Source organism: Stegostoma tigrinum, chromosome 1 (genome assembly GCF_030684315.1).
Source record: "Stegostoma tigrinum isolate sSteTig4 chromosome 1, sSteTig4.hap1, whole genome shotgun sequence".
Classification (NCBI taxonomy): domain Eukaryota; kingdom Metazoa; phylum Chordata; class Chondrichthyes; order Orectolobiformes; family Stegostomatidae; genus Stegostoma; species Stegostoma tigrinum.
This window is the reverse complement of record NC_081354.1, coordinates 29,921,192-29,943,701: the sequence shown is the minus strand read 5'-3', so window position 1 is coordinate 29,943,701 and position 22,510 is coordinate 29,921,192. Positions and strand designations below refer to the sequence as shown.

Here is a 22,510-nt window from a genome sequence, read left to right as displayed (position 1 = left end):
GGAAACAATTCGATATTGAGTTACAGTTAAAGCAGTTTGAACGTGAGATAACATTTTAGAAGCTGGAAATGGAATTGATGTAAATGGAAATGAAAATAAAAAGAGAATTAGAACAAAAATACTTGAGCTTGTAGAGAGCATAATAGAAAGGAAAAGAAAAATAATTTAAGCTCAGAATGATGCATTTCAAAAAAGAGTAATCAGATGTTATAGCAGTCTCTGATGGAACAATCCTAGTCATAATCTAAAGTCCAATAAAGAAATGTTTAACTTTGTACGATCCCTGTCAAAATTTGAAAAAAACAATGTGGAGGTATTCTTCACATTATCTGAGAACTTAGTGATGCAAATAATTTGGCCCAAGGAAAACATTGACCATGCAGAACAAGTTCCGTGGTAAAAACACAGAAAATTTATGCTTCACTGTAAAGAGAGGTTTGTAGAGATTACAAAACTGAAACAAAAAGTATGCCATGTATATATGTTAGTTCCAGAACGTACAAGCAAAGGTATTGCAATTTAAGAACACAGCCCGGGCAAACCTACATGAAACTTACAAAGGGTGAGGTAAACTAATTTGGACAGGCGGATACAAATGTTAGGACTTGAAATCATATTCAAAGTTCCTAAAGAGATCCTTCTCTTGGAAGAATTTAAAAATTTACTGCCTTTTGTAATAAGCAATAATGGTTGGAACTGCTAGGTCAGTAGTAGCAATTGCTGATGCTGAGGGGTGGGCAAAGTAATACAACAGGTAGAGGTTAGCGTATATTCCCTTATTGGTGAGAATAACTCAAAATAAGTATTTGGCATGTCTTCATTAATCGAAATCACAAACCAGATTCAAGGTTAAAGAAGTTAGCACATTTTGAAGTGGAGACTGAAGGAGTTCCAGAGTGCTATTGTATTAAGAACGGAGTCTTCAGGAGGAAGTACAGACACACGTACAGACCCGCCAGGAATGCACAGTTGTTCAGCAGATCGTTGTACTGCCCAGATGTTGTACAGAAATATTGTGAGTAGCACATGAAACTCATATGGTAGGATTTATGAAAAATGCTGGTATCAAGTAATGTTTTACCTGGCCCAGGCTTCATAAGTGACATGGTGCAATCTTGTAAAATATGTCATACACATCAAGTAGTAGAACAACTTCAACATGTAATCAAAGCTTCATCTTTAAAATCCACACCAGTTTTTGAAGAATTTGTTCTGTAGGAAAACTTGAATTGCGATGAAGAAAGCACTGTTTAGTTTGAAACAAGGAATAAAACTACCAGATCTGAAATCCTAATTCAGGCATGTGAGATGCATAAAACTAACACAACAAAAGATAGTCAAAAAAATGACTGTTCTGTAAAAGGCGCTGTATATTGAATAGTTGTTCAGAGTCCTATAGCAGATTCATCTATACTATCCAGTTGAAATTTTGATTGCACTGCTAACAAAATAGTAATTTTGCTCAATGTACAGGAGAAAAGAAAATACAGGTAAATTCTCTGCACTTAGGTCAACATAATATTATTGAACATTCATTAACAGTCTCCAAAGTACCATCAGGTCCAAGTCTTTCGTACTATGTCCTCAAGATGGCAAAGTTGCTCAGGGATTAGTAAACTAAGGATATAAAGACATTCCTAGTAAAACTAAAAGAATGCAAAATGTTTGTTGAGGCTCCTGCTACAAATTCTCCTTTAGAATCCAATGTAGATTTGCCAAACTATGGTCACGAAGTATCAATATTTCCCAGAGTGTGTGATATAGGCTATGAAGTGAAGAAGTTCCCTAGTGAACTCTGAAGAGAAGCAGGGCCTACAATCATATAAAGTAGGAATTGCATTGAATTTGAAATTAAGAAAATAACATCCAACCAGAATCAGCAAACTCGGATGTAGATCCTGGAGCAACTCAGGTTCAATTCCTCCTACTGGTCGTTGCAATGATTTTCCGTTTAATAAGCAAAAACATTTCATAGCCTTGGATAAAATGAAAGAATCAGAAAGTTTATATGGTGCTGCTTCATAAACAACACACACATATAGCTTAGACAAGCAGTTACAAAGTAAGCCTCCAAAACTGAATTATCAGTCTGATATGACAGTTACAGTTAAAAACAAGACATGCTCCAGTGAAGTACACTTTTTTAAACACAAATACAGATCAACCACTTGAAGCAATTAGGTTTTTCTTCAAAAGTGAAGAAATGGACTTAAAGGCAGACGTGTGGGAAAATATTTCAAGTTCATATGTTGATGAATGTATTGAAGCAGGAATTCAAAATACTTCTTTGAGTCAGAATTGTGGGAAGACTCTGGCCTCTAAGCCAGGAACAACAACCTGGAAGCCAGGTTAAATCAGTAAAATCTTAGACACGATTTCAGTAGAACCAAATAAAGTGGATATTTTTCTGTTTCGAGTGAAGATTTGGGATACAGACATTGAGTGTCATTATCCTGGATTAACATTTCTATTTGCATTAAAAGACTGCATGCACATAGCTAACAGAATTTCCTATTTCTGAGAAATGTTTTTATTACAAAATTTAAAACTCAAAATGCCACACTGTTCAGATGGAGTGCTAATGGTTTCTGCAGATGCTGGAGAATCCAAGATAACAAAGTGTAAAGCTGGATGAAGACAGCAGCCAAGCAGCATCTCAGGAGCACAAAAGCTGACGTTTCGGGCCTCGACCCTTCATCAGAGAGCACCTCTCTGATGAAGGGTCTAGGCCCAAAACGTCAGCTTTTGTGCTCCTGAGATGCTGCTTGGCCTGCTGTGTTCAACCAGCTTCACATTTTGTTATCACTGTTCAGATGGAGTCAATTGATTCAACCATCCAATGTAAAGATTGTCCACATTTTTGATGAAGATAATCTGATGCAGGTGGCTTATCCTGAATGTAAAATGAAATCAGTTAAGGATTTAAGACATGATAAAATATTCTACAAGACTTGTCCATGGGGAGAGAAAGGATTAATGGATTGCTAGAACACTTGCTGACTTTTCATTATTTTTATTTTATTATAAAATCATAGAATCACTACAGTGCTGAAACTCTTTTAGCAATTTTGGTTTGGAGCTGTAAACTAGGAACTGTGAGCTAAACTTGACTTTCAGACTGTGAGTAACAGCTTGTGTAAAGGAAAACAGACATAATCAGCTTTTGTTTAATCATGTGGCCAAGCCTGGAAATCAAACGTAGGTTGGTTTCCGATCAAAAGGTTCTATAGATGTTTTATAGCATGGGGAAGAACATTATGTTTAAAGGCAGCAGAAGTTGGCTATTACAAGATAAGTACCTGGGAACTGGTTCCAGAAAGTTAAAAAGCCTTTATGTTCAAGTGGATGCAGATGTTGTGGGGAATAAGCGGTACAGTGCGAGGTACAAATACAGCGTGGACTGCAATACCTTGAACACCACTTGGAAAATCCCATGTCCTGAAGCAGTGCAAGGGAGGCAAATTCTGGTAAATCTCAACCTACCTTGTTGCTGCTGAGTACCAGTGAGGAGTAGACTGGGGGCTGGAGTGATAATGGGACAGTTGTTGGATTTGGGCCTCGCACGATGTGCTGAACTGCTGCTGTTTGGTACTCTTACCGGACTGTAATCTAAATCCTTACTTTTCTTTACCGCTTGTAATAACAACATTTTCTTTTACTCTAAGATTTTTTACCTAGTAACTTGTACCTAAGATGGCACCATTAAAAGGCAGCCATGTAAAAGCTTTTCACTGGACTCTACTTTGGTACTGGAGTACAAGTGACAATAAAGGACATTCTATTCCATTCTACTGTATGAGGATTTGAAAGCTCCCTACCTAAGCCCCTTACCAAATTCAGAAAATAGAAAACTAAGTAAAAAGTATTACTGTCTTTATCTGAGTGAACATGAAGGTGACACTGATTGACATCTTCAGAAAAATTGCCCGAGAAGCTATTATCCCGTGTGACAATGTGTCATGAAAAACCACTTCAGTAATCTGGCTAGTTTTGTAATTTTCTATTATTTGTCCATCTGCCTTTTGTGTGAACAGGGTTGAAGAAGGAAGAGTTTTGGATTTATAGTATCGGCCAAGTAAATTACTTTTTGTGTAATTCTGCTCTACTAGAGTTATTATATTGTTTAATAAATTGTTTAAGATACAAACTGGTATCTGGAATTGATTATTTGCAGAGTCTGGAATTCGTTATTCGAAAGTTTCAGAACCGTTGCAGTCAATTTTCAGAACTTTGAAGGCTTTAATGTTACCGTGTTGCTAATACAGAGCCAGAAAGATTGATTTGGTTCAGCTGTCTGTCTCAGTGTCATAACAGGACTTACGTTTCATGCCTTGTGATGAAACGCCTTTCCTAAGGACAGGTAAAGACCACATCTTTTAGAACATAGAACATAGAACATAACAGCACAGAACAGGCCCTTCGGCCCCCGATGTTGTGCCGACCTGTCATACCAATCTCAAGCCCATCTAACCTACACTATTCCATGTACGTCCATATGCTTGTCCAATGACGACTTAAATGTACCTAAAGTTTGCGAATCTACTACCGTTGCAGGCAAAGCATTCCATTCCGTTACTACTCTCTGAGTAAAGAAACTACCTCTGACATCTGTCCTATAATCTTTCACCCCTCAATTTAAAGTTATGCCCCCTCATGCTCGCCGTCACCATCCTAGGATAAAGGCTTTCCCTATCCACCCTATCTAACCCTCTGATTATTTTATATGTTTCAATTAAGTCATCTCTCAACCTTCTTATTTCCTTTATTTTTGGACTATGAACTAAAAAGCAGGATACCGTTTTCAAACCAAGGATACTGTACAAATAAATGGGTGCAGTTTTGTTTTAAAAATCAGTTTACTGGAACAAATTGTTAGGTGCCTACAGCGTTGCATTTTTCTGGAACAGTGAAAACAACTGATGTCGATGGGTTCGGAGCTAAGGGAAAACTGCTCGACAAAACCATTTTCAGTGACTCCTGGCCAGGTGGCCATGGCTTGTGTCAGGTATCATAGCATCACAGAATCCCTACAGTGTGGAAACATTTCTTCAGCCCAACAAGTCCACGCCAACTTTTGGAACATCCCACCCAGACCCAACCCCCTATAACCCACTTAAGCTACACATCCCTGAACACTATGGGCAATTCAACATGGTCAATCCACCTAACTTGCACAATTTTAGACTGTGGAAGGAAACCGGAGCACCTGGAAGAAACCCATGCAGACATGGGGAGAATGCGCAAACTCCTCACAGACAGTCAACCAAGTGTGGAATCGAACCTGGGTTCCTGGCCCTATGAGGCAGCAGCGCTAACAACTGAGCCACCGTACCACCCGGTAGTGTAATATAGAATTGCCTAGTCTGCAAAAACAATGCATTAAAAAAAAACACTTTCTGTTGCTTTCTATTGTGTAGAAAGCCTCCCATAACAGGTAACTATCTTACATTCACTAACTTTGCAAATCTCATATTGAAGGAAGAAATAAAATGCCTCTAAAGATAACAAAAGGATAAATTTTACAGAGAAAGCAAGCATTGGTATGCAAAAAAAAACCTTGAGTCAACAGCAAACTAAAGACAATTTGCAAGGAAGAAAAAGCAAGCAACTTATCAAAAACTTGTGCTATTGAAGTGAGTTCCCCTGTATTTTTCCTTCTTTCATCCTTAACATTAATGTCTTGTCTGTCTTTGCGTGTCTGACTGTGAAGAAAGGAAGTTTAAGGGCTGGAGTTTAAGTTGTAAGAATTTACGTTAGCAATTCATATTTCCTAACTGTCATTAAGAACACGTTGTCTTTAACCAAAATTATTTTAATACAGAAACCTATTGAGTGTTTTCTTTTAACCTGTGTTTGACTGGTAAATTGGGGTCTGTACGTAATTTAACCAAGGCTTTTCATATTTGTCATGATTCCAGGAATAGCTTGCTTTCCAGTGCACCCAGTAAATTGTGACAACTGTTTCTGCCAACCTGCAGCACCTTGATGTGCTAGTAATTGGCCAGATTGGATTTATCTTGGTTTCTGCAAATATGACAGAGCTGGGGAATTTTTCATGTTGTTGGTTAAACGTCAATGTTATAGCTGCACTGGAAATGGGAAGTGGCTAGTTCTGGAGCACAAATCTTCATCACTACCTATATGATGAAAATGCTGCAATCACTAATTTTGAAATTCTATAATTTTGCATTTTATTTATATTTTGCTTTTGATCTTAAGAGAACCTGTATTAAACCTATACTGAATCTTTAAAAAGTTACTTTGCAAACAGTGAACTTTAATTGCAGACTTCCCCCGTTCAATGCCTCCTCTGCAGTTTTGATTTGTCTGAATTGTTGTCCTTCCCTCTTCTTGTTAGATTTGCCAAAATAAAGTCATTTTCTATTCAATGACATTTAAACTACAAGCCAGGACAATGGAAGTTTGGGGTGGTCAAACTATGGTACGGAGTCAAGTGATGCAGTTTGACTGATGTACAGTATACTTTGATGGATGACAAGTGGGAAACACCATCAGAAGGGTGAACAAACAGCCTGTGCACTGCAATGTCTAAAAGTCTCATAGCGCCCGTAAGAAGAATTTGATAAGAATTCATGGATTGTCAGACTTTTATTTGAGAATCCTGGATGTAGGATTCAGAAGGCTGGGGCTGGAACTGGGCTTAAGGATGGCACAGCAGCCAGCATATGGTACTGTTGCCAGTGTAGTCTAAAATCAACCACTGAAGACTACAGAAGAAGGAAGCGACTAACTAAACATTGGACGGCTGTGCACAGTTATTCAGAGACTTGGTAATGTGCGTGCCAGGGGTGTTATGAGTTGTCTTTTAGGAATAAAACGTGACCGTGACATGGTAGAATTCTTCATTGAGTTAGAAAGTGAAGTAATCCAATCCAATACCGAGATCCTAAATCTAAATAAAGGAAACTACAAAGGTATGAGAGTGATAAATAGTAGGAACTACCAATGCTGGAGAATCTGAGATAACACAGTGAAGTTGGATGAACACAACAGGCCAAGCAGCATCAGAGGAGCAGGAAAGTTTGATGTTTCAGGTTGAGGCCCTTCTTCAGAAAAGGTATGACAGTGAGTTGGCTTTAATAGACTGGGAATATTCTTTAAAAGGCATAACAGTGGATAGGCCTTAGTTGGCATTTAAGGAACAAATGCATGCAAAACACAGCAAGAAAAGTGGACAACTGTGGTTAATATAAGAAATCATGGATAGCAGTAGAATTAAAGAGGAGTCATATAAAGTTACTGGAAAAACATCACAAACCTGAGGTCTAACAGCAGTTTACAATTCAGCAAAGTAGTGCCAATAGGTTGAATAGGTGGGTGAAAAATAAACTCACAAGGAAGATAAAAGTCAGTTGTAAGTGCTTCTATAATATGTAAATAGATAGATTACTGAGGACAAATGTAGCCCCTTTGCAATCTGAAAAGGAAGCATTGATAAAAAGAATGAGGAAACGACATTGCAATTTAAACAATATTAGCAAGTTTTCCAAAAGCCATTAACAGAGGAGCGAATCAGCCACCAAAGTACATAGACCTGCTCCCGCAAAACTTCACTCTGCCTCAGAAATACGACTTTTGCACAGTACAATTTTCAGCTTAGACAAAAAAATTACCAGCACTTCCACTTTACTAAGTTTTCAAATATCCAACACAACTATCTTACACTCCTCATACAAAGATTAACCAGGCCGAAATCAGTGCAACAAGAATACACATCCTGTTTCCAAACATAACCATCCCTCCAAGCAACCGTCAACACCGCCTGGCAATGAACAGATCTGCGCATGCGATGTAGCCGGCGCCGCAGGTCACAAGATTGAATATAGTCATAAATTCTTCTTGAACATTCAAAAATCCAAGTCGAATATGTATTTGCATGCATCCTAATTTTTTTATCGCCACTTATTATTTTAGGGAGTATATACTTTTGTTTGTTGTCCTATTTCTCTCCACCCATCATTGACGTCATCGGAGCCTCGTTGTGGGTGTAAACGGCGGATTTTTTGAAAATGGGGAGGTTGTATCTCGAGGCAGATGGCGTGAAATGGTCTGTGTTTGAGTAGTGATCCCGCGCCCTCGAGAGGGGCAGCGGTGGTCAACGGTATGGCGACCGTCTGCATCGGCGACAAGATAAAGGTAGGCTCTGTTGTTGTTGGTAGTTTCATTTTATTACTCATATTTCGAATTAGTATAAACGGCATCCGCCCGGCTTATGCCTTGGATTTTTTTCTTCATCAGTTGTTGATGGCAGGGCCTGTTCTGTGTGCCGGCTTTGTTTATACCATCGTGTTCTGGTAACGAGCCGCAAGTAATTCGGTTTCTGCCCGTACTCCGAGAAAGCCTGTTTTGTTATCACAAAGAGGTGGGGTGGGCCGGGCCGTGTGCCCGGTGTCTCCGGAAGCCAAGCCAAGTCATCAAGCAATCCACACAACTTGCTCATTCCGCTTTTCCGTAAGAAGTAAACAGTGCCTCAGTTAACTTTAAAAAAATTGTAAGAAGAATTGGTACTTGTCGGATGCTAGTTGTCGTGTTCGTGACGTTGATTTGTCTTTTATTTGTCTAAATACCTTGTTTATACTACTTTAAGGAGACAGTTAACCAAATTGTGTATACTGAGTTAAAATTTAGGCCATTAGTGCAAATTTTTAAAGGACATTACTAAACGTTTCAGTTTTTGGTTATGATAATCTCACAGTTTCAGTGCATTTTTTTTGAGTGCCAGGATTGGTCGCGTTTTGCATTAACTGTGATGCGAACTAAGATCGTTTGTTTTAGATGAAATGCCAAAATGGTACTATTGTAACTCATTTGTCTTTCTATCCAGTGGCTGGTTCTGAGTATGTGTTGCAATCCTGCGTTCCAAAATATGTCCTTCAATCCTCTCTCTTTAGATCTAACTTTTCCTTCTATAGACTGTGTGCACTAATAATTGTACTAAGTTTCCTGAAGTTCTATGCTGACGCTTTTTGGTATCCAGATGCTTTTTAAGCAACTGCTTATCTCTTGCAACTAATCTGGCCTGGCTTTCATTTCTGGATGCAACTTTGGTGTTTATGAACGTGGAAAAGGATTTGAAATTGTCCACTGCCTCTGTCTTTGTGGTTTAAGTCTTGATTTGTCCACTGCTGTTTTTTGGTCTAATATTGGTATTTAGTTAATGCTCAGTTCAAAAGACTTGCTGTGTTTTTTGACTGGCTTTACCATACTTTTGAGCCCTAGTCATGAATATGGAATCATCTGCACACTTAATTCCATACGATATGATCTATGATGCAATGATATCTTTATGTAACACATGCTGCACCATCCTTGTTCTCCTGACAGTGTAAAGTAACATGGAAAAAACAGTCCTCCTGCTTGATTCCCTTTTTAACCTGGAATTAGCTTGTGCCCATCACCACCTCTGTTTCCTGAAGCATTCTTATCTAGCTCCGCATTAGTCATACAAGATCTTTGGTCTGCCAAAGACCCTGCTTCAGAAAACATTATGCTGCCCAGTGTTGAAAGTTTTTCTTTAATATAGTCTGTAACATGAGAGGCTGGGCTTCATATTTGTTTTCATATTTCCCTGAGATTTTGTACTCTTTCATAGAATGAGCAAAATTGCTCTTCTACTTCTGTTTACATGGGTGACTCTCTGGCTGATCAGGAAGTACTTTTTAGATGCAAGGTTTCAGAGACTTTGCATTGTAGTTATACAGCACAGAAGAAGGCCCTCTGGCCCATTATGTCAACAAAGGTCATCAAATTCCACCTTTTCCAAATCACATTTTCCAGGACTTGGTTCATGGCTTTGTATATTATGATTTTTCAAGCATTTGTCTAAATCATCCTTAAATATCTTGAGGATTCCTGCCTCAATTGCCCTTTTATGTGGTGAGTTCAAGATAGGTTCAACCATTTGAGTGAAAGATACTTTCCTCAAATCCTTATTAAACCTCATTCTTATCTTAAAACTGTGATCCCTGGTTATTGACCCGAAGAGGAAGTGTTTCTCCCTGACTACCCCATGTCCCTCAGAGCTTTGTACGCCTTGTTAATTCCCATCTCAGCCTTATGTGCTCTAAGGAAAACAACTCTGGCCTACCTTGTCTATCTTAACAGCTGAATCACTCCAGCCCAAGTGATGTCCTAGTGAATCTCCTCTGCACCCTCTCCCATGTTCTGATCCCCACATTTGTTCCCTGTGCTCCATATCTGGCCTAACTAATGATACATACAACTTCTTCATAGCCTCCTTGCTCAATACTCAGTCGATCAATTAATAAAGGCAAGTATGCGATACAATGTGCCGCCTTAAAACACCTTATCTGTCTGTCCTCCTGCCTTCAAAAGATCTCCCGGATGTGCATAGCAAATTTCCCCTGTACTAGCTACGGTTCTAACATTCAATGTGTACTGCATTGCCTCACTTTTCAGGATTAAATTCCACTTGCTACTGTTTAGCTCATCTATATTGTAGAATCCCTACAGTGTGGGAAGAAGCCAATCAGTCCTTCAAGTCTGCACCCCCTTCCAAAGAGTATTCCAATCAGACCCAGCCTACCCAATCTAGCCCTGTAACCTGCATTTACCACGGCTAATCCACCTTGCCTGCACACCCTTGGACTGTGGGAGGAAACCCACATTAACACAGAGCGTGCAAACTCCACATAGGCGGACAAGATGTGTTCCAGCTGATGTGTAATGCAGAGATGCCAGTGTTGGACTGAAGTGGACAAAGTCAGAAGTCTGGTGACACCATGCTGTAATTTGACAAGTTTATTGGAAATCACAGGCTTTCAGACCGTTGGCCCTTGGGCGAATTGAATCGGGGTCACTTGTGCTGTGAGATGGGTGCTAACGACTGAAAGTATTCTGAAGCTTCCTCCTTGCTGTTTACCGTGTCATCAATTTTTGTGTTGTCTACAGACTTATCGATTTTTACCTCCTAATTTTGTATCTAGATTGTTAATGCACACAACAAACAGAAGGAACACCAGCACTGAACCCGGCCGTATGCCATTGAACACCGGCTACCATTCGCAAAAAACAGCCACTATTCTGTTCTTCCTGCCACTAAGCCAATTTTGGATCCAATTAGCCAAATTACCCTGGATCCCATGGGCTCTTAGCTTCTTAACCAGCCTGCCATTGCAAGCTTATCCAAAGCTGTGGTAATGACCACATGGACTACATCAACTGCACTATCCTCCTCTTCATTCATCTGTATCCTGTTGAATGGTGAAGTAAGCTTGAAGAACCAAATGACCTGCTTTACTCCTAGTTTTTATGTTTCAATCTATCCACCTAGTCAACTCCTCCCAAAATTCAGTCAGATTTATTAGTTGTGAGCTCATCCTTACAAAGCCATGTTGTCTATGCTAGATGAATCCTTGGCTGTACAAGTGGAGATTAAGTCTTTCCACCAGAAATTTTTTCCAGTGTTTCCCTACCACAGATATTCAATTCATTGACCTTTTTTGTGATTTATCCTTGCCACCTGTCTTGACAAAATCAGATGACACCAAGTTATAGTCCAACAAATTTATTTGAAATCACAACTTGCAAAGTGTTGCCCTTTCGAGCCCCATAAAATCACTAATACATTGTCCTCTCTGTCCCCAATTTCTTAACCCTATTTTGTGCCTGTTTACAGTGTCTACAGATGCAATTTACTCACTCAAAACCAAAATCCACACAGACCGCCACTTTGGTCCCTGATGGCCCTACCTTTCACTCTGTTCACTTTCGCCTAATATGCTGATTAAAGAAAGTCAAAAGCTTCTTAAAGTTACCTGCCAGTAATTTTTACTAAGTTAATTTAAGTAAGTCCCTACATTCCCATATAGCAGAACACCTACTGTTTTGAGTCAGCAGTATTTACCACCAGGCTCTTTTTTTTTCTTATCCAATTCTGTAGATCCCTTTACATCCAGGGTTCTTGGTCTTGCCCATCACCTTTTTTAAAGGAAGATATTGGCTTTGCATTAACTATAATCACCTTTTTTTCCCCACCCCCAAATGACTATCTTGCACTGACCTGTGGCTTTTACTGCAAGTAGCTACACTCTTTTCCTATCTTTTTAAAATCAGCCATTCCACAATTCAAAAACATTGTTTCTGGTTCATCTTTGTCCTTCTTTTTAAAGACCTTTCTAAATCTTACTCTATTATGATCAGTATTGTAAAAGTGCTGCCTCATCTGCCACTTGCCAGGCACTCCTCCCTAAAATTAGGTACGGTGCTAACGCCCCCTCTTGTAGGACTTTAAGTCCTGGCTTAAAGAGCTCTCAAGGGCACAGTTTAAGAATTCTGCACCTTCTAAGCCTTTAAGAATCTGTTCATTCTAGTTAGTGGGCAAGTTGAATTCCCTATTGTTATTACCGTATTATTCTTGCACTTTGTGGTTGCCTACCTGTCGTCTTTCTAAGCCTGTGACAGTTTATGGGCCTGGAGTATAACTCTAAAGTGATTTACCTGCATTTTGTTTTTAAAGTTCTACCCATATAATCTTATTTGAAAAACCTTCTAAGATATCATCCCTCCTTACTACAATATTCCCTCCATGATAGCAATGATTTCACATCTCTGTATTTATCAACACCTCAACCTGTCTGCCCCACTTGCATTAAAATAAATGCCATTCAACTTTGTCATGTTTCCTTGTGCTTTAACTTGACAATATTTGCACTGCCTTCTAATCTGATTTCTCTACTTGTCCGTGCATCATCCCCTACTGTATTTCCATTTCATTTACCACACCCCTGCCAAGTTAGTTTTAAACCCCACCAACTGCATTTAGCAAATCTCCTCAAGGACATTGGTCTCACTCCAGTTCAGCTGGAACCCGTCAGACTTGTACACGTCCTATCTTCTTCACAAATGAACCCAGTGATCAAGGAAACTAAGCCTTATCATACATATTGTATGATGCTTTGGACGGTCCTGTGTCCATTCAGCTCAGATGGTTAGAGCATGGTGCTAACAGCAGGGTTATGTTTTAAATCCCCATACTAGCCAATCCTGCTGGCTTCCAAACTGGGCTTTACCTCGCATCTAAGGGAGGCAATGGCCAATGGTATCAGTGGACTGCTAATCCAGAGACTCTGGTAATGTTCTGGGGGTCTGAGTTCAAATCCTGTCTTGGCAGGTGGTGGAATTTGAATTTCAATAAAAATTTGGACTTAATGGTCTAAATGATGACCATGAGTCTATTGCTGACGGTAGGAAAATGTCATCTGGTTCACTAATGTCCTTTTTTTTAAAGGAACGAAACTCATCCTCACCTGGTGTGGTCTGGTTCATATGTCTCCAGGCCCACAGCAATGTGGTTGACTCTTAACAGTTAATTCTTAATGCCTAATCTTAACAATCAGCCATGGGCAATAAATGCTGGCCGAGATAGTGATACCTTGTGAAACCATTTCACCTTTCTCTTTGTACTACTTTTATAGCTTTGACAGTTTTTTCCTACCTCATCTTACGGTACTCAGGATCCTTTTAACTTCCATTCTCGTGTGTTCCTATCTGGTTTTTTCAGCTTGTTGCGGTCAATTTCCCTGTCTCTGCTTGGTTTTTTTTGTGCTTTTCGTACCTGTACCTGAGATTTGCATACTACTATCTAATTATGACTAATTATTGAATAAACTTTCTTGCTGCCATTTTTGAGAGCTGCCTCTGCTTTCTCAGCTCTTTTTTTGTTCCTGTGGCTTTTAAAGTTTTTATACAACCTTTCTTCACATCAGCCATGGCTGATTTGCATTTAAGATAAGTGTAGAGCTGGATGAACACAGCATGCTTTGCTTTTTTTTTTGTTTTGGGCATACATCATCTAATGTAGTAATGACAATTATGGCTTCTTTTTAAAATTTTTGCCTACTGTCTTTCTTTCTTTCTTTTACTTTCAAACTCTATCAATTTTCCAGTTTTCTCCTTGGGTCTCGTTCACTCTTTGAGCTTATGACAAAATTCTTTCTTTGATCTTTGCCCACAATACCCATTGATGGTCAGGACTGCAGTTAGCACCAAGGCAAGGTACTGAAATCAACCTCTTTAGCTTCAATCTCTTCTATCTGTCCTATTCTAACTTTGGGTATTGTGACATGGTAGCACTGACTATTTCTAGGATGAGGCAAACAATGTGTCTTCTAACCAGTCAAGGAGCATTTAGTTCCCTCTCTTTATAGTTGCATCAAATCCATACTTACCACAAAGTATATGTTGAGAATTTTGTCCCCAACCTTGCAATAAAGTCTCCCATTACTACCAAATGTGCAAACACAGCATGATCAATCATCTTTTGGGTCTTCTGAAACTTGGCTAAGAGTATTCTCAAAATCTCTCAATCATTGGGTGATTAACCTGTGCAAAGGCAATTGGCTTAGCTTATATCACTGTTATCCTGTCACTAACTGGCTTCACTGCTGTGAAAACTGTTACACCTTATTCCCTGAGAAATCACACCATAGCAATGTTTCTTTTCTCTGCTGTAATAGAAGGTTCTGTGTTCTAAGCTATGACCAGTGCCTGTCCACTGACCTGATGTACCTTTCAGATCAAATCTCTATCATTATATCTCCACGTGCACTTGCTCGAATATTCTTGTATCAATCCAGCATCATTGCATTGTCAAGTCCAGTTCTCTGAAACAACACTTACAAATGTGTGATTTAAACAGATATAGCCCAATGTATTAAAGGCACCCCATTCTGATGAGACACTCAAACTTATTATTATACAGTGCCTTCCCAAATTATCAGATGGACATCCCTCCCCTGGCTGCATCTTCGTGCTGCTTAGGCCTGGAAATTTCAGCTGCTGGCTCCCTTGATCTTGATCAATGTGATCTTCAGGCAAAATGACTATGGGTTGACAGTTTTCCCCAGATGGATCATGTTAATGATCAGTGTTACAATAAGATGATTCATGTGCTTTTTGTAGCGCTATTACTTTTTGCAATAGTACACTTGCTGTTTTCTGCTAACCTATCATGATGGGTCTTGTTGGAGCTATCTATTTGGCATTCCAAGTGTGTTAGATAACTGGCTAGTGCAGGTTTGAACCTGTAATAGACAACAAGTACAGAAACTGAAGCATTTGCTGAGCAATACAGAATTTCATGTGTTATCAACACATTATGACAATCAGTCCAAAAGCTTAGTTAATGATTCCATTCCTAACACTGTTAATCTAGTTGGTCTGTAGTTCACTGAACTTGTTCATTTTTAAATATAAGGATCATGCTGGCTTTTCGTCAGCCCTCTACCACCATCCCATATCTTAATATGCATGTAATAGTGCCTTTCACATCTTTTTCAACTCTAAACATAGTTGAACTCTGAAACGGAGGATAAAATCTTTGTTTGATTACTTAATTATTCCCCACTTTTGATCTTAAGTGTTTAATTTTTGTTTTCCTTTTCCTTGTGTCATGTCATTTTAGCTTTCGTGCTAAACACAGATAATGTAAATAGTCTTTCATGTCATTTCCTGCAAGTTTTGTTTCTGTCCCTTAGTATCCCTGTCTTTATTTTTTCTGTCCCTGAGACATAATTTGTACGTCACTTGGTGACTTTTTTTGCAGTTTATAAAATTATTTTGACTTCACTAGTCTTTCACTTTCTTTGTCAGCCTTTTTGTACTTGATTTTATTGCGTTTTTTGAGGGTTTTTGCCACCTTTTAAATTCTTCTTACTTGATGTTCCATTACCAGCTAGGCCTAGTTATTGGATTGTTTTCTCCTGAATCCTAATAGTCATTGTTTTAATTACTTCCCTGCTGCTCTATCGATGTTTTTCCAGCTTGTCTTCCCTAGTTTCATTCTCATCCCCTTTTAAAGTTGTTTTTTCTAATCTATTACCTTGGTCCTTTAATTTTAAGATTGAGAAGTCTTAGGTTATTAGTGATCAAACTTTAAGGTTATCAAACAATTATCTCTTGCTCTTGAACCACATAAGGAAGCTTGTTTTTCAATAATTGTGTATAGAGTAAGGTACAAAGTAAGCTCAAAGATTGGTTTTAAAAATTGCAATGCTAACAAGGAGTTCATGCACTGGTGATTTGCTGAAATTGCTATTGGTTTTGTTTTGCACAAATAAAAATGTACTGTTTACCCCGATCCTGACGTTCACTTGCAGGTTAGATGGTTGGTCAGATCAATAAAAGTAATGCAGAATGTTAAAATGGGGAAACAGAAGTACCAAGTAGCTTCAAAGGCTCAAAGAGCTCAATCCATTGTCTCTTCCATTCAGACAGAATAGCCTAACATCTGGTTGCAAATATGATGGCCCTCTGGTGGTCCAGAAAATGATGGTGTGCAAACAGAAAAATCGTAGAATGTATGAAGTCACAAGGACATTCTGGTCACAGGCTTGATGTTTGATTTTTGGTGATGGCATTTGGGGGTGCTATAAATTATTTCCAGTTCTGAAAATTGACTCCTCTGAGCAAGAATGCAAATTGATGCAAAGTAGGTGGGACTACTTTAATTTGGGATTATGTTCAGCATGAACTGGTTGGACTGAAGGGTGTGTTTCCATGCTGTATGACACTTCAGTGCTTCAGCCATGCCTTGTGTTTCCAGGGTGAGTTCCTTTTTCATATTTTTTTAAACTTTTCTTTGCAAGAGCGGGATAGATTAACAATGTCTGCAGAAAACTTCAGTTTCTATTTTGTTACTACCCCCTGAACATTCTTTACCACACTTGTTTCCTTTTAATTTCTTCTCCTCTTGTTTTCTGCTGACCTTATTGTACTTTATGCTGATCACAGCTGATGCTAATACTGAAGAAGTCCAATCCCAGAGTGAAACCTGTATTTATAGACATCATAGAATCCCTCATGGGTTACTGTGACTGCTGCTTAGATAAATGAGTGCTTTGGAGTTGAGTGGGACTCTGAATGGGTGACGATGATAGATTGACTGCTCCATCTCAATCTGGGCAGTTCGGAAAGTGATAGTCCCAATGGAAACAGCCAATTGGCAAGTGTTACCTGTAGAGTATATTCTGACAGTTTTTAAAGCATAATATATTAGCTTAAATAAAAGTAGGAACATTTTAATTGTAATAGAGGTGTTTGAAGTGAGGGAAGATCCCTAGCTTAAATTCTCCAAGGGAGTAACTAGCTTAATCTAGAGAGAAATGATGACAGGAGACTGCAGACTTGTATGTACCTCTTGCACAATGTGGACGTAAGGGGCACTTTCAGTATCGCTGACAACTACATGTGCAAGAAGTGTGTCCATCTGTAGCAACTGGCTAACCACTTTTCAGAGCTGGAGGTACAGGTTAACTCACTGGAGCATCTGTGATGCTGAGTATGTCGTGGATAGCACATTTAGTGAGCTGGTCTCACAGATGAGGATTACACAGGTAGAAAGGGAGTGACTGACCATGAGACAAAGTAAAAGGCCAGGTAGGATCTGTAGGAGTTTGCTGTGGTCATCCTCCTGTCAAATGATATCACTGTGGATACTGTTGTAGGAGATAGCCTTTCAAAGGGGTAAAAGGTAGCATCAACCAAGTTCATTGCACCATAGGTAGCTCTGCACAGAAGGCGAGGAAAACAAGCAACGGGACTATAGTCATAGGGAATTCAATATTAAGTGGTACAGGCAGGTGCTTCTGTGGTTGTACATATGAATCCAACCCTCCTTAGTGCTGGGGTCAAGGATGTCACCAAGCTGCTGCAGGACATTATGGAATGGGACGGTGGGCAGCCAGTGATCAGGGTAACGTAGGTAAACAAAAGGATGAGGACCCGAAAACAACTGAATATCTGAAGTCAGGAGATAAAACAAAATGCAAGACCTCAAATGCAGTAACCTCAGGATTACTCCCAGTGCCATGTACTAGCAAGAGCAGGAATAAGAGGATAGATCAGATGAATGGCTGGAGAAATAGTGTACCAAAGAGGGATTTAAATTCTTGAGGCATTGGAGCCATTTTGTGGGGACGGTAGGATGTCTGCAAGCCTGAACGATTGCACCTGGGTGCAGCAGGGACAGATCCTGAGAGGGGCATTTGCTACTTCCATTGTTGAGGTTTCAAAGTAATATGACACGAATGAGAACCAAAGTATAGGCTTAGATGGATCAGGTTCAGATCAGGAAATGGGAGGTAGGACATTGTCAGAGTCACCGACCACATCACTAACCAAAGGATCAAAAAGCTTTCTGCAAAGGAGTTTGGGGTTAAGCTGCTAATACTAAATGCAGAGTATTGCAAACAAGGCAGATTAACTAAGGGCACAAGCACATGGCAGCATGACATTGTTGCTAAACTGAAGACTGGCTAAAAGAGGGGCAAAAATGGCAGCTCAGTATTCTTGGGATATCAAGTTTGCAGATGGGATAGAGTGGGTGATCAAAAAGGAGGTGGGGTAGCAGTACTGGTTTAAAAAATCAATTACAGTGGAAAAGGGATGGAAAAATAAACAGGTTAACAAAGAAGACTTTTTGAGTTGTGTAAGAATAAAAGGGGACAGTCACTACTAGGAGTATGCTACAGACTACCAAATCGTGAGTGGTAGAAGAATGTGTACAGAGACAGATTTCTGCCTTAGCAATAAGAGGACAATAATAGATTTTTACCTATCCCAATATCACATTGTAGACTTGCTTGCCGAGCCAGTGTGTTCGATTGCAATCATTTTGTCACCCTGCTAGGTAACATCGTTATTGCGCCTCCAGTGCAATCAAACATGCAGGCTTGGCGAGCAAGTCTACAATCTCATCCACAACCTGAGCTACAAATCTTCTCAAAACCTTTTATCCCAATATCAACTGGGTTTCAAACAACAAAAGGGGCATTGAGGGGGAGAAATTCATATACTATGTCTAGCAAAATTTTGTTTTAAACAATGCATGACAAGCCCAATGAGAAGGCATGCAACTTTGGATTTATTTTGGGAAATGAAGATGGGCAAGTGGGTGAAGTAACAGTCTGTTACCATATCAGGGATAGTGACTGCAATTTGGTTAGATGTAGTATTATTATGTAAAAGGGTCAGTAATAAATCAGGAGTAAAAAAAATTTCTTTCAACTGGGGAAAGGTAAATTTTACAAAACTGATAAGTGATTTTAGTTGAACTGTACTAGACAGGACTGCTAAACCAGTGGGAGGCCATAATAAGCAAGATCCTTTTGGCATGAAGCAAACGTCACCGCAAAATAAGAATCGTGTTGTCAAATCTACACCCCTATGGTTGCCAATTAAAAAATACAGGCTAAGATTAAACTGAAAAAGAGCTTATGGTAGTCACAAAAATCTCTACTGCAGACGGCCTGAAGGAGTAGAAAAACTACAGGGATCGTGCTTTTTTTTTTGAGATTGGAAATCAGAGGTGCATGAAAAAAGTAGTTGCAAGCAAGATAAAACATCTTTTGGGTTTTCCTTTACCAGTAAATGAAGGGCAAAAGGACAATTAAGGAAAATGTAGGACCTATCGGATGATGGGAATTTTGTGTGAAAATGCAGAGAATATGGGAAGAACTTATTTTTTTTCCTCTGAATGCACAAAGGTAAGGGATGATACGGATATAGTAATCTAGGAGGAACAGTGTGAAATAGTTGACCAAGTAATTATAATGAGAGAGGAAGTATTAGAAGAATTGGAATCCTTAAGTGGATAAGTCTCCACGGCGAGATGGAGGTTCCGCAGGATATTGAAGGAGGTCAGGGAGGAAATGGGTGCTCTGAGGATTAGCACCAATGTGGTTCATATGTTTAAAAAGGTACAAGGAAATGCTGAACAATTATCAGCGTGTCGGTCTGATTTTGGTGCACCAACTGTTAAAATCAATCCTGAGAGGTTGCTAGTTGGATAAACTGTTGCCCAACCAGGCATGGGATATTCAATGTGGCAGGTCATGCCATGGAAATTTTGATTGAGTTTCAAGGATGTGACCAGGAGGATCAAGGAGGTAGTGCAGTGAATGTTGTCCACGTGGATTTTAGTAAGATGTTTGACAAGAGCCCATGTGGTGAACTGGTTCAAAACAGTAAAAGCACATGAATACAAGGTAATGTGTCAAATTGGATCCAAAGTTGGCTTAGTAAAAAGAAACACGTTAATGCGAATGGAAAGCTGTTTCGAGTTGATCGACAGGACTTAGTGTTGGAACCCTACTGTTTGTTTGTTTGTATACATTAACAACCTGGAATTGAACATGTTGGGTGGTGCAGTTGGAGAAATTTGCAGAAGACACAAAAATTGGCCATGTAGTAGCTAGTGTAGAGGATAGCTGTAAGCTCCAAATGATGGAGATGGGTTGGTGGAATAGACAGGAAAGTGGCAAATGGAGCTCAGCCAATAAGTGAGGTAATGTATTTTAGAGAGGTCAAACAGTCAAAAGGGAATACACAATAAATGGGAATGTACCAAGTGGTTGGTAGATTTTGGCATGTAACTGTCCCTAAAAGTAGCAGCACAAGTAGATAAGGTTGTAAAGAAGGCAGATGAAATGCTCACCTTCATTGGTAGAGGTATAGAATATAAAAGTAGGGATACAATGATGAAACTGGTGAGACCACAACTGGAGTATTGTGTGCAGTTCCAGTCAGCACATTACAGGAAGGACATAATTGCTCTGGGGAGAGTGCAGAGACAATCGGCTAGAATGTTGTCAGGGTTGTAGAATTGTAGCTCTAGGGAAAGGTTGGGGTTGGAACAAAAAGCTGAGGGGTGACATGATTGAAGCATACAAAATTGTCGGGGGTAGAAATAGACAGGATGAACCTGGTTTCCCTAGCAGAGAGTTCAAAGACCAGGTTACTTAGCTTGAATCTGAGTGGCAGAAGGATTAGAGGAAAACTTTTTTTCTTGCAGAAGGTGATGGATGTCTGGAATTTGCTGCCTTATTTTGTGCTGGATGCAGAAACCATTAAACACTTTTTAAAATACTAAATCTGCACCTCAAATGCTATAAACTGCAGGGCTATAGGCTGTATCTATGAAGATGGGATTAAAAAAGGTATCTGGGTGTTTTTGGGTCAGCATGTTCAAGATGGACTGAATGGCCCCCGTCTGTGTTGTGTCATTTCTACAGTTCTATGCTTCGATAACTACAATTGTTAAACTTAGTCACTGAACATGTTCACAATTTTAATAAAAGAATGTGAGTTTACACAAAAACAAAGCTGTAACTGATTAGGAAGATTTCAACAAAAACAGGAAGAATTTGTTTCAAGCCGTCCCCAGTGTTATCCTTTATTGATACTCAGTCCAATGAAGTGATAACCCTATCTTAATTGTTTAACTTCTTACTTAACTAACTTTCTAGTATTGATAAGTTTCTTTTCTGCTCCTATGGTCTCGAACCTTCCCTGGGCTCTAACAGCTTCAAAACTTGTACACAAACTCACAGCTTGAAGACTTCCCAACCCCCCTCCCAATTTGGAAATTCTGAAAACTAAGCACTCTCATTTTGGAGGTTTCTTTCTTTTTAACAGAACAACGTGCAGTTCTTTTGGGATGAAATTGTTCTTCTGCACAGAACTTAATAAATCCTACCAGTTCTACTAAACTGAATTCAAACAGCTAGTGCTCCTAGTCTGCGTTTTTTGCTTAACATTGCAGATATTCTGACAGGCAATTAACTTTTAACTTTAGTTTGCTATATTTCAAATGACATTGTGACCCTCTTGTATTTTAACAATGTCATCACAAATTGGCTGCATACTTTCAGTTCTATCTCCAATTTTAATATGCAAATGGTAATACATTATGCATCTTTATCATGTATTGCATAGCTCAATTCAAACACTGTTAATCAAAAGCTTTCCCTGTTTATTTTAACTTTTCTTTGAAATCATTAGGGACCTTTTTCACATGCTAAAATAGCACTTTAAGGCTAAAGTAGATAAAGTCTGTGCTCAAATTTTTTTTCCATTTGGTCAGTTACTGAATTAACTACTTTTTATGCTGTCAATCCATCTGTGCCATTTGGTTTTCAATTAAAATTTTGTCCTCTTCCAGCTGACTATCTTCAGCTTTGTTCCTTGTTCTTAAATATTTATTACTGTCTCAAAATACAAAACTAAAAAGATCCCTACTCTGCTTGTTGTTGCTTCTGATCATGCTGGGTGACCACTGACTTGAACTCTTCTGGCAGCATTTTTCAATGCAGTCCCAGGGCAGAAAATAACACAATGGATTCAGAATTTTCAGGGTGGAGAGGGATCACAACGCTTGTGCTCCATGCTGAAGCCAGTTATGTAGGAAATAAATTTTGAGGTCATAAGAGCAGAGTTTATTTTAGGAGCAAGACCTCCAAAGGTGTTGATCTGTAGATTACTTGCACACCACATTCTATTGATTATGGGAGCAACAAGATGAATTCAAAACCAAATTAATCTACAATGGTTAGGAGACGTCTTGATTTGATCCCTGAGAGGGCACTTTTTTTAAAAAAAAAGGCACTAGAAGTCATTAGGGTCCCTTGTGACAAAAGTTGCCAAGCTAAAGATTTTCGGCTTGGTGAGGTGGTGTTGACAGGTGATCTTT

The 22,510-nt window shown here is 39.2% G+C and overlaps 1 protein-coding gene across 1 annotated transcript in view; it reads left to right on the top strand.

The window, feature by feature from the left end:
• The first annotated feature begins 8,025 nt into the window (after positions 1–8,025).
• plk4 (polo-like kinase 4 (Drosophila)) overlaps positions 8,026–22,510 on the top strand; it is a 59,811-nt gene continuing 45,326 nt past the window's right edge. Inside the window, exon 1 of the mRNA XM_048531631.2 lies at positions 8,026–8,157. Coding sequence (XP_048387588.1) covers positions 8,125–8,157 — 33 coding nt within the window. The 5' untranslated portion in view covers positions 8,026–8,124. The remainder of the gene's footprint in view (positions 8,158–22,510) is intronic.